At 40.2% G+C, this 13188-nt stretch overlaps 1 protein-coding gene across 2 annotated transcripts; it reads right to left on the reverse strand.

Annotated features, from left to right (window-relative positions):
* Window positions 1-1251: 1251 nt before the first annotated feature.
* cpt2 (carnitine palmitoyltransferase 2) lies at window positions 1252-8504 on the reverse strand. Of its 2 annotated transcripts, none has more exons than XM_072574177.1 (5): window positions 8275-8504; window positions 7422-7502; window positions 6195-6301; window positions 4183-5487; window positions 1252-2975 (listed from the first exon to the last, which is right to left on the reverse strand). In XM_072574177.1, the coding sequence occupies exons 1-5, from the start codon at window positions 8448-8450 to the stop codon at window positions 2644-2646; spliced, it is 2001 nt and encodes a 666-aa protein (XP_072430278.1). In that variant the 5' UTR covers window positions 8451-8504; the 3' UTR covers window positions 1252-2643. The 2 variants fall into 2 exon arrangements, with proteins under 2 accessions (XP_072430278.1, XP_072430279.1); XM_072574178.1 differs by lacking the exon at window positions 8275-8504 and adding an exon at window positions 7743-7974.
* Between the last annotated feature and the right edge of the window lie 4684 nt (window positions 8505-13188).

Consider the following 13188-nt stretch of genomic DNA (forward strand, 5'->3'; position numbering starts at 1 on the left):
ATATGAAGTTAAGATAGGTTGGCCAATCACAGATGGCGTGGTCTGTTAATTTTTATCATTTCTTCACAGGATATGTACATCATTGTTCAGAGCTGGTTTAATGGCACCTGTGTTAGTGCTGTCGATTGTTGTAAAACCCCATCTGATTCACTAATGCCCTTTAAGAAAGGAAATCTGCCATCCTTACCTGTAGTCTCCATATGACTCCAGATGCAAAACATATGGTTGATTCTTAACTGCCCAGTGGGTAATAAACACTAGCAGAGCAAATGAATACATTACTATGAATGAATAAAGTATAGATGGTCACCTCCAAGAATTTCTTGAGACTGAGCTGTGCATTCTCATTAACATGGCTATTTCCCCCACATTCTACAGATGAGATTCTTGATCTTAATTTCACAAAGGTGGCACACTAACAAGTGCATTGCAGAGATCCCATTTTACAGGCAGATAGCCCTCAATGTTGAACTTTTTGTGGGAGATTGGGGTTCGGTGGGAGAAGGTGGTGGTAATGATCATGACAGAGTGGGCACTTTAAGGCCATTCAGCCACACAGTTGGTTACAATTCTGCTGCTACTGGTCCATTAACACAAAACTGCATGTCTGCAATGTTTCTATTTCCAAATCTATCCCAGTTGGCACAGTGGCAGTGTCACTTAATATGGAGGATATCCACAATACGATGGAACTTGTTCCCACAAGGTCTATGTGGTAGTCACTTCTACCAATACTATTATGGGGAGATGCACCTGCAACAGGTAGCTTGATGAGGATGAAGTCATCATGTAATTAACATAGATCAAGAAAGTGATTTTAACACCAATCCCTAGGGATTGCCCCAAGTGCTTTTCGTTCAGACCAAAAATAACAAGCATTCACCAATAAATACTACCTTCCTTTCACGAAGCCAACTTTGTATCCTCACTGCCAGTGTTCCTGCTTTTTTAATTTTGATTGGGGTTGACCAGTTTATGACATTTTATCAAATGTCTTTTGGAAGCCTACATCAGCTCCATTAACCTCATCAACCCAGTCTGTTATTTCTTTAAAAATTCAATTAAGTTACTTAAACATGCTAACTTGGATTTACTTGAATGAACAGGATTTCCAGTAAAACCTTATGTACCAAGTCTTGAATTAGCCCTGAAATTCCTGGTAAATATTTTTCCAATAGTTTATGACACGAGTCTTATCAAAACAAAATGCAGAAAATAACTTCAGATTGAGAGAGGCCAACAATTCCAATATAAATGTTAACCAACTAAAGTTTATTTTTGGTTTCATTTGAAAATGCATTATCCTTTTTAGGTCCATTACATTAATGCAATATAATTAGTCCAGATGGCCAAAGTTAGTCAAATGTTATTCAACATAACTTTGAAACATGGCAGTTATTTAGCACCGAGTATTACAAAGTTCAGTTATGTTACTACTGCTGATCCAAATATAAAATGAACACAGTGCAAAGTACTCAAATTGCATTGAGAGAGCATAATTAAACACATCACATCTGAATGATTGGTAACTGTTTGATTGTCCCCAAATTTAATGCATTGAAATATTAAAAACAAATGATGTTTCATGGGAAGTATTACATCCCAACATTAGAACCATAGAACGCTTAAAATGTAATTTAAGCTCCAAAAAGAAATGTTTAGAAAAGACTTGGCCAAAATTCCTGAACACATCTACTGTAAGATTTTGTTGACAAAAAAAAACAGGATATAGGGGTGGTGGTGGTGAAAAACTATTAAAGTTAAAATTTATATTTAATATGAACTAGCAATAACATACTTTGGTATTCTTTTAAGACTTGCGACCAAGATTTTAAAAATGCCCAACAATTTTCTTCTTCTCCAAGAAAGCATCACTATTGTATCACTAATGGAAGTATTTTTATTTTAAACCTCTGGAACAGGATGGTTTTGAACCAGGGCCTCCTGGCCCAGAGGTAGGGATATACCACTATATCAAATAGCCCATACATCAGTGTTACATTTCCAGTCATTATATGGTCTTTTGATAAACAACACCACATTATCATTAAGCACTTAAGTATTTTGGACCCACACTCATTTTGTAGGCAGCGATGTAAGGACACTTGCACTTAAGAGTCCTGTGTGACCCAGATTCATAGAATCCCGACAGCGTGAAAGCAGGCCATTCAGCCCATCGAGTCCACACCAAATCTCTAAATAGTATCCTAGATCCAACCCTATCCCTGTAACCCTGCACTTCTCATGGCTAGCCCACCTAGCCTGCACATTCCTGGACACTTTGGTCAATTTAACGTGGTCAATCTACTTAACCTGCAAACCATTGGACTATGGGAGAAAACCAGAGGAAACCCATGCAGGGACAGGGCAAATGTGCAAATTCTCCACAGCCAGTTTCCCAAGGGTGGAACTGAACCTGGGTCACTGGTGCTGTGAGCCAGCTAACCATGAGCCATCCTGAGTGGAATAGAGATTTGCAAATACACAACATTGTCTCACCCTCAATTACTGACTGTTGATTCAATTATCATTTTCTTCTCGAATATACTGATCAACAATATGCTTTATAAATGCACACATTCTACAATTGCAGAGTACAGTCATTATATTCGGATTCATTTCTAGCCACTTAGTTCATGTACCTCAGATGCTGACAGGTTGTCCTTCTAACACACCAAAAATGTCATTCAGGCTTTTGTTTAAACATTTTAAGAATTCTTTAGGATCTCGAGCCGGATAACTGGATAGGTTGCATCCTATCCAATGATCATGAACACCATAACCAACACCAAAACCATCAGGAACGACTGGTGCAAAACCCCCTAATTGGACTGCAGGACTGCTGAGTGTGCTAGTAGAAAGAATATTATGGTTGATTTGAATATATGATGGGTCTTGGAATAGTTCTGGTAAAGATATTCCTTTAGATTTTGCTAGGTATCGCAGAGCAAACAAATGCCGGTCAAATCCCTGACCTGAAGAAAGAAATAATAAATCGTTACTGATATCTGATAAATACATTTGAAAACTGAAATCCTTAGAATCTAGAGTACAAAATTAAACACTGCATTTTGTTCTTATGCAAGGCTTAGGAGCATGGTATCCAATTGATTCACAGAAAGCAGGTAATTGTTAAGCCTTTGAGATAATTAGGTGGTGATGTCCACAAGATAGATTCTCAGTTTAAAACACTAAATAGGGTTCACACATTATTGTTGATGCAGAGGATAGCATGGATGTTAACTTGTACACTGGATATGTTATATATCTCCACAAACTCTAAAAGAGACCTTTATGCAGGGATTACCTTCTACAGAATTAAATTCTGCAAAGAACAGAGCTCAGATTTCTAGGGCCTCTTGCATTAATACTGGTGAGGCCTGTCATAAGATTAGGGACATTTTGGAAAATAAAAGTGAACATGTTATTATATGCTAGTCAAAGAACATTATTTGTTCACAACAATCTGAGATTGCAGCTTTAACAGCACTGGACAAATAGGAAGTTAGCAGAAACAGCACCCAACTGTAAAACATTGCTAAAAATCCCAAAAAATGATGGTTAACACCAAGGTGGCAAAAGATATTGTGTGATGACTCCACATAACATGGGAAATGCTGAAAGAAGAATCTCAAGTTGCTATTTAAATTTTCTTTCCTGACAGTGACAAAAATTAATATACTATACTAGCATTTTTCCCTCTTAAATCCAAATTAGGAAAAGGTGAGAAATGTACCTCTTGATCAGAAAATTACTTCACTACTATAGTTATGAAAATTACACAAGTCCAAAAATAGAACTGAACTAACAAAATTAGATTTTTGCTGCTACAATCCTGTGAATCCTATTGTAAAAGAGAATCAATAATTAAAGAGGAAAGGAACTAATGGTTAGCTATTTCAAAGAACCAGAGCAGTAGCAACAGGCCAAAGGTCCTTCCACCCTTAACTGCAGGGAAATTCTAGGGAAGGTGCATGTCAGAAAATAATTGGAGAAAATTTGTCGAGTGTGATGCTAAACCATTATTGAATAGCCCAGACATTTGAATGCCGGCAGTGATCGAGGGAAACAGCAAAACCCTGCAAAGAGTTAACACCTTCAAAGTTGGGAAGAATACTAGGCAAAACTATTAACCAATCCAATTAAAGCAAGTGATAGGACCCATTGAATGCCTAGACTTACCCATGGCAGCCTCTTTAGTCAGCTGTCCATGATACTTGGAACACTCGTTGATCATCGCCCGCAAGTCTGAGATGCTGTGTTTTGATGGCTCCTTCACAAATGCTTCACTGCATTTCTTTGTATAAATGGTGGCAGGGCGAATTGTTTCTGTCCGGCCATGTTTAAACGCTGCGGTGCTACAAGACTCATAGGTGGCAACCGTTTTTCCATACTGTCTCAAAAAAGCCATCTGAAAAGAGAGTTGTGCAACTGCATCAGGGCTGACATTGTGTTTTTTCAGGAATACCTTCCCACCTTTTTTGAACTCCAGTGCATCAAAAGTTAAGGTGCTCACTGTGTTATCAAATTTTTCCTTGGCACTCGAAATACCTGATTTCAGAAAATCATCAAATTTAAACTCAAGCTTCTGCACAGACTGAGAGGAGTCAACTGTTGCAGGTAAGGTAGTGGCTGAAACTGCAGGTGTCTCAGTTGTGTCCTTGAAAATTTCATTCATTAAACGCAGTACGGCCACACCATCACCCCATGAATGTTCAAAATTCACAGCTGCATGACCATCTTTGGTTAATATAATGCTGAAGGATTTGTCATACCAGCGGTTGAGGCCATTTCCATAAAGCATGTTATGAGAGAGCTGCAGGTGGTCCTTCACAGTGATATCATCAAGGCAAATACAGAAGACGGCTGTATCTATTTTCTTCAGTGTCTCTGTATTCCCAGCCTCCAACAGCCTCACTCTCATTGAAGTCCAAGTATCTCTATTTTCACTTGTCAGATATCCAAGACAAAATTCAGGAGGGGGCCTCGGATCAGACAAAATATATTTGAAATGCGCTTGGATTTCAGAAGCTTTTGTGATTCTTCCATCTCGATCAATAACGTCAAATGTGTAGAAATGTCCATTTCTCATCACCAGCAAGTGCTTGGCACTCTCATCTGTAAACAGCTCATCTCTACCTGGTCTGGGAATACGAGTAGAATTGAACAGTCTGTAGTACTGAGACATATCAAGTGGGTAGGCATTAACCATGTAGGCTCCATACCATGAAAGGGAGGCAGGAACAAATCGAATGATGTTCTTAAAATAAGAGGTATCACTTTTAGCAGGATTAAGATGAAAGATTTCAGGTTCCAACAAGCCAGCTCGAAAAGTCTTCATGAAACGCAGTGCAGACACAGTCATGTTGGTCGCTCTAATAACCTGATCATTGTTTGCAGAATTTGGATCAGAATTGAAAGACATAAAGGGATTATGATTCAAGACAACTGGTTCACGTGCAGTGAGGTACATATCAAACCATGGTCCTAAAGAAACGGAAGGAGAGAAAAGATTCTCAAAACACTGACAATATCTTGCATTACAAATATATAGATTAACATATTCCATCATTAATTTATTATTGGTTATCCAGTTTTTATCATCCTTTTCCTGTAGATACTAACTATTATCACTATACTGTTCCACAAGCATTGCAGGTCCTTCAGTGACTCACCAAAACAGTTACTCTCATGCACAATCCTGGCACGAGACTAAATCAGCAGATATCATACTTGAATTTGATCTTGCCCTCATTCATTGCCCATATAAACTGTTTCCATTGAGAAATACTGAATGCTCAGATGTAATGAATCATGGCAAACCTCCCTCTATTCTATGCCAGGGATGCTGAAGCCAATTGTGGTGCCTCCATTCAGAAGGGCAACAGACCAAAGATCAAACTTAGATCTTTTATTAATATGACTCAGTGCCACAATTTTCTCATTGCTAAATTCCAAAATATTATTGGGTCATTTGTACAATAGCTGTAATGATTCGTGTAATTTAGCACAGAAATAAATGTAGTTATTAAAAGGATGATCTGCATTGCTTTACAAAACCAAATATTTACACATGGCAACTTCTCTCTGAACAAACAACTAGAACGCCTCTATGTGCAAATAGTGGAGCTGGGTGGACTTCAGGCTTTTTTTAAACCTCGGTCTTGCAGATCAAATCCGGAAGTTAATCTCACCTGAAATGAAGCTGGTGTGTTTATTTCTTTTGTCTTGGGCCACAAGTTCTTCATGCAACTGTTTACCAATTCCCTTTTCAAAATCCTCAGCCAACTGTTTAGTTCTCCTACATTATGTAAAAAAAAAAGACCACAGAATGTGAAGTTGTGACAAGCAGTAAATACAGTTTAAAGGGAGATTAAGTGTTTAATTTGTCCAGGCTAGTTAATTGCCATGTTTTGCAAGTCATAACATCAGACAGAAGTTTGGATTCAGAGGTTTATATGGCTAAAAAATAAACAGGTTTGAATCCTTTCGTGAACTTTCAAAAGTAAATTGCTGGTGTCTATTTACATCTACTAGAACACAAGACTGCACGATTCAAACAGAAAAGTTGGGAAAATTAGTTAATTAAAAAGTGAGAAATGACTGTGTTCCTTCACATTTACACCCTCATTTTTCTGTTTATGTCTAATTGCCATTTTGGGGCAACATGCTGACCTCAGTGCTGCTCTTTTTTTAAGAATTAGAATCCCTACAGTGTGGAAACAGGCCCTTCGGCGCAACAAATCCACACCGATCCTCTCAGCCAAAATTACCAAAAAGGGATTATTGACTGTTATCAAATTGCTCAGAAAGTGTCTGCTTAGCACATATTGGCTCCCTAATTTCCTACAATAGTGACCTAGTTTCACTGACTATAAAGTGTTTTGAGACAACTGGAAGTCATAAACAACTATATAAATCCAAGTTCTTTTTTCCCTTGTCATATTCTAAAGACACACTGCAGATGTGACAGTGAAGGTGCTGGGAATTTCAATGATCAGAGTTTCTCACCTCCTGCAGGAAGAAATCTCATTTCTGTTCAGCATGACCTGACTGTAACAGTTTGAGAAATGTAACCTCCATTTCACAACACAGTGTATTCCACAACACTGATTGAATTGACAATGCTGGAACACACACTTATAATTGCAAAGTACAATAGTGTCAAATTCAAAAGGTACTATGCACTTATATAGCTAATTACAGATGAACAATATTTGCTATTATATTTCAATTGTTAGATTTTAAATGATAAATAATCTCTGCTCCAAGTCAATCATCCTTCTGGGCTGGATAGGATACATTGAATTAAACACTAAGTCATAACAAAGACATAATGATTCAACTACATAGCTAAGTAACAGGGGAAGAAAAAACAAATATTGGCACAACACACCACACTAAGCTCTCCGTTTACTTACTTATACTGGTCATTATCTAAAAGTGGCTTCTGTGCAGTCAGGTAACGTTGCATTGTGTCCTGCAATTTTGGAATCGGCAATCTTAGGATTTCAAGAAAAAACAAAAAGTTAGAAGACAGACTAGCAGTAAGAGTCTAAATTCACAATGTGAAAAAAACTGACAAGTACAACAAATATTTCTAAGAATTTCATGTATATAGCTTTACATTTTAACAACACTGATCACAGTAGTGACAGACTGAAGTTATATCAGCAACTTCGCAAGAAAAGCACCAATAATTATCCCCACCCGTAAATACACTGTCGAACGCAACTCTTTACCGATGTTATAAACAAAGAGCTGCGGAACCAAAACCAGAAGTTGCTGGAAAAGTCCAGCAGGTCTGGCAGCATCTGTGAAAAGAAATCGGAGTTAACGTTTCGGGTCCAGTAACCCTTCCTGAGAAGTCGGATACCAGTGATCTGAAACAAACAAAACAAAAACAGCAAGTGCTGGAGGAACTCAGCAGGTCTGCGGGGAGAAAGACAGTGTTATCGTTTCGAGTCCAGTGACCCTTCCTCAGATAAACACCGGGAATGGTTCACGAGGCAAACAATCCGCCCAAACAAACAAAGACCCGGCGGCTGCTGGAAACCAGAAACAGACAAAAGCTGGATCATGGGACCCGAAACGTTAACTCTGCTTTCTCTCTGCCGCAGATGCTCAGACCTGCTGAGTTTCTCCCGATCCTTCTGTTGTTGCCCCATTCAAATGAGAGCCGCCTCGCTGCCAGAGTCGCTGGCTGCGGCTGCCCTCTCACCCAGTGAGCGGGGAGGCTCATTAACCAGCAGGAGGCTGCAGCCTCACACTCACCGCGGCAGGCTCCTCTGGAAGTGGTCGGTGGGCACGATGCTCTTGTGCAGATAGTCCATCTCGGAGCTGGAGGCGCTCCGGCTCCGGGTCAGGGGCACGGGCAGGGGCAGGGGCAGGGAGAGCCCCCCGGAGCGGACCTGCCTGCTGACTCTGGAAGGCAGCCTCAGTACAGCCATAGCGACCGGAGATCCACGAACACCCCTTCCCTTGCAACCCCCACCCTCACCGGAAACCGCTTCCACTTCCGCCCACTGCACATCCCATCATCCCCACCAAAGGAAGTGAGGACACAATGACTGAATTGGCGGCAAGGTTGAGAAGGAAGTTGCATATTGAATATGTTAAAATCTAGGAGTCATTGTGGCTGAATCCCCCTCCCTGTTCTCATTCATTCACCTTCCCTCTATTCACATTCATTCATTCCCTTTACCCATTCATGCTGCACTTTTATTCATTCACCCTCCCTTTTCTCATTTATTGACTCTGTTGCCATTCATTTGTCTTTCTTCTAAACTCACATTCATTCCTCTCTTCACTCTTAATTCATCACTATCCCCACTTTTAATCATTCACCGTCTCTCTATTCTCACTCATTTGCTCTCCTCCTGCTTATTCATTTTCTCTCCCACCTCATTCACTCACTGTCCTCACTTTCATTCATTCGGTCACTCTCATTCATTTAATCATCTTTATTCCATTATCATTCATTCTCTCTCCACTCATTCACATGCTCTCCACTCTCAATGTGAGAGATGTTCAATCTCTCCCCATTCTCATTCTAAGGATGGCAACAGCCTAGTGGTATTATTGCTAGATTCAAAAAGTGTGGTGCTGGAAAAGCACAGCAGGTCAGGCAGCATCCGAGGAGCAGGAGAATTAACGTTTCGGGTATAAGCGAGTCAGATTCTAGTCAGCATTGGGACTTTGGTCTGTGATATTTTCTGTTAATTCCGAGTTCTGATTGATGGTTATTTTTAATACATTAGCACACATAGGTTCCCCTCTAAACCATCAGGGGTGTAAAGAAGGTCATGGGAGAAATTCCAGGAGAGTGAGGAGGAGAAAAAGTAAATGAATGAGAGTAGAGAGAATGATTTTATTTATGGGGTGAAGACTTTGTGTCCTTCCAATTGCCCTGAGGGTAGTTAAGAGTCTACCACATTGCTATGGGTCTAGAGTCACATGTAATCCAGATCAGTCAAGGAAGACAGTTTCCCTACCTAAAGAACATTAGTGAACCAAATGGGTTTTTCTGACAATTGACAGGGTGTTCATGGTCATCATTAGACTCTTAAGTCCAGATTTTAAACATTGAATTCAAATTCGGCAGTGGCGGGAATCAAACTGGACTCATGAAACATTGACTAGGTCTCTGGATTAATCACCTAGCAACAAGGAGGACGTTTTTTGTTGGGAGGGTGAAGTTCAAAGTCGGAGGTGTGGAAAGTGGAGGAGATGCATTGGAGGGCATTGTTGACCATGTGGAAGGGGAAATTGTGGTCCTTGAAGTAGGAAGTAATCTGGGATGTTCTGGAGTGGAATTGCTCCTCCCAGAACCAGATGCAGTGGCGGCAGCTGATTTGGGAATAAGGGATAGGGTATTTACAGGAGGCAGCGTGGGAGAAAGTGTAGTCCAGGTAGCTGTGGGAGTCAGCGGTTTGAAGTAGATGTCCATGTTAAGTCGGTTGCTGGAAATGGAAACAGAGTCCTGGTTGTCCAGGACGACCACCTTCCACCATGTCCTCAAGTTCACCTGGACCATTTCGGATACCTCCCTCCCCTTCCTGGACCTCTCTGTCTCCATTTCCCACGACCAACTCAACACAGACACCTACTTCAAACCCACCGTCAATACAGTATACTTTTTAAATAACCTGTCTACCTTCAAGGATCTGTGGACATGTATATCATGGTCCCTCTGATCTTATGTATTTCCTAAGGACCTAGGATCCATTCAATGTGTACCCCCTTGCCTTGTTAGTCCTCCAAAAATGCATCACTTCACATTTTTCAGAATTAGGTTAATTTACCATTGTTTAGCCCATCTGACCAGCCCGTCTACATTATCTTGTCATCTTAAGCTTTCCTCCTTGCTATTTAGACCACCACCAATTTTCAGGAGACCCGCAAACTTACTGATCAAGCATCCTACATTCACATCTATATCATTAGTGTACACTACAAACAGCAAGGGTCCCAGTACCATACCTATAATATGCACCTAAACACAGGCTTCCAGTCACAAAAAAAATTCTTCGACCATCACCTTCTGCTTCCTGCCAGGAAGCCAATTATGGATCCAATTTGCCAAATTATTATGGATTCCATGGGCTCTTAGCTTCTTAACCAGCTAGCCATGTGAAACCTTGTCAAAAACTGTGCAAATGTCCATATAAACTACAGTAACTGCGCTACCTCCATTTACACACTTATTCACCTCCCTGAAAAATCAAATTTTTTTAGACATGATTTCCCCTTTACAAAGCCGTGTATCCTACTCTCGATTAATCCATGCCCCACCAAGTGGAGATGAACTCTTTCCAATAATTTCCCATCACTGATGTTGTCATTGGCCTGTAGTTTCCTGGTTTATTCCTACTACCCTTCTTGAATAATGATACATAATGTCCACCTGTAACCAGGGAAGATTTGAAAGTTAAAGTCAGAGCCCCTGCAATCCTCCCTTGCCTCCTCACAGCAGGCTGGGATGCATCTCATCTGGGCTTGGGAATTTATTCACTTCCAAGCCTGTTGAAATTTCAAGTACCTCTTCTCCCTCAGTGATAGTTTGTTCAAATGTATCATAATCTTCTTCCTGGTAATCAACCTATATCATCCTTCTCTCCAGTGAATAAAAATACAAATTACTAAATTAATATTTACTTAGGTCTTCCAGGTCCACATACAGAATTTGACTTTGGTTTTTCCTCAATGTTACCCATCAGTGTTTTCTCATGTCCCCTCCAATCTCTTTTTGAAATAGCTGCCTTTCTATATTTATAACGTTGATACATTTCTATCCATACTCTTCTAGGCATTTGTTATTTCTGAGATTGAGGTTCTTAGGAAGCCTTGGCATGGTTTCAGGACAATAAGGTTGTTCTCAGCAATCTGCTTGAATTTATTAAGGTGCTATCTAAGTCGGTGGATGTGGGTTGTCTAATCCTTGCTGTGTACTTTCCTGTTCAAAGGATGCTGTGAAACTTGAAATAGTTCAGAAAAGGCTTACAATAATGTTGTCAGGCTTGGAGGGTTTGAGCTACAGGGAGAGGCTGAATAGGCTGGGGCTGTTTTCCCTGGAGAGTCGGAGGCTGAGGAGTAACCTTATAGAGGTTTATAAAATCATGAGGGACATGGATAGAGTAAATAGACAAGATATTTTTCTTGGGGTGATGGAGTCCAGAACTAGAGGGCATAGGTTTAGGGGTGAGCAGCCAGAGGAAGTGGTGAAGGCTGATACAATTACATTTAAAAGGCATCTGGCTGCGTACGTGAATAGGAAGGGATTAGAAGGATATGGGCCAAGTGCTGGCAAATGGGACTAGACTGGTTTAGGATATCTGGTCAGCATGGACCAGATTGTTGGAATGTTGTGAGGGCCCAACCACAACATTGTTGGAATGTTGTGAGGGCCCAAAGCCTTTTTATATACAGCTGCTTCTTTATATCATGTGGGTTGAATCGATTTGGCTGAAGATTGGCATCTGTGATCTTGGGGATTACATTAGAAGACTCAGATGCTTCATCCAGACACCACCTCTGGATAAACATATATGTAAATACTCCAGCTTTGTCTTATGCATTGATGAGGTGGGGCTGGTCCATTTTTGGACCAAAGGGACTGTTCTTGTGCTGTATATCTCGATGACTCTAACGGCTAAAAACACGTTATTCAATGAGATTGATGTTTCTAGGGCCGTTGGGCAGAATTTGGACTAAATAAGGAATCAGTTGCAATGTGGACAGAGGTCAGTTTTGAAGAGTGCAATCTTTATGGGGGCAGGTGGGAGAGCGGGCAGTCATTCCACTCTAGAAGGAGTCTATTTATTACATCTTACCTGCACCAATCCCAGTTTTTCTTTAAAGCTATCTGCAATAATCCCCTTTCCTCAACTGTGTCCGGTATTCGCGAATGTTTTGGTTGTTGAAAACAGTTCTCGCTTAAATATAATAACAGAAACATAAGGCAATAGATTCCATGCTGCATGTACAACATTGATGTAAGCTCCCATGTAGGCTTTTAGAACTAATCCTGAATGCAATAAGTGCCTCACTGTTACTGATCCCTCCATTTGTAGAATCATTCATTTATAAATCCATTCAAAAATTTCCATTTGACAAGCTCTTGGATTTCGCTACCTAAAACTGCGTCTTTCACAAATTCGTCAGCACTATCATATATATATATATATATATATATTCAATCCTCTTTTACATAAGAACAGAATTCGTCGTGCCTTTTTCCACTATTCCTCATTTTGCCTCCCTGTCCCCAAGTTTCTACTACACTTGTTGGGTAAACCCCACCCCTCTTCCTTCTCATTTCACTATTTCAAAGTTAAAATGAACATTTTTGGTTTGCGATATCTTGCTGTGGACTGATCCGCAGGCAAAACTACCGCAGGAGACACTTATTAAAAATAAATAAATATTGTCGGGTGTTTTTAGTTTATATTTTTACATTTTCTCCGGAATCGTTTCCAATGCTTTACTCCGATATGCGGAGTGCTGGCAGAACCGAAGCCTTAGTATTCAGCAATCGTATTTGATACTTAATGAACTCTCTGATAATAGGATCAGAAACATCCGTGTGGGATAACACTGGCAGCTGGTTCATGCTTTCTATTTGACGAAGTTTAGCTTGGAGATCAGGGGTGCTGTGTTCTGTGTATGGTAAGATCAAGTGAGCTGAGC

Source organism: Chiloscyllium punctatum, chromosome 7 (genome assembly GCF_047496795.1).
Source record: "Chiloscyllium punctatum isolate Juve2018m chromosome 7, sChiPun1.3, whole genome shotgun sequence".
Taxonomy (NCBI): Eukaryota; Metazoa; Chordata; class Chondrichthyes; order Orectolobiformes; family Hemiscylliidae; genus Chiloscyllium; species Chiloscyllium punctatum.

Excerpts from the sequence above, each read along its gene's own strand:
- cpt2 (XM_072574177.1), bottom strand. The coding sequence starts at position 8,450 with ATGGCTGTACTGAGGCTGCCTTCCAGAGTCAGCAGGCAGGTCCGCTCC. Across the intron at positions 6,302-7,421 it reads TTAGATAATGACCAGTATAA|GAGAACTAAACAGTTGGCTG; the intron begins GTAAGTAAACGG and ends TACATAATGTAG. Across the intron at positions 5,488-6,194 it reads ACACACCAGCTTCATTTCAG|GACCATGGTTTGATATGTAC; the intron begins GTGAGATTAACT and ends CCGTTTCTTTAG.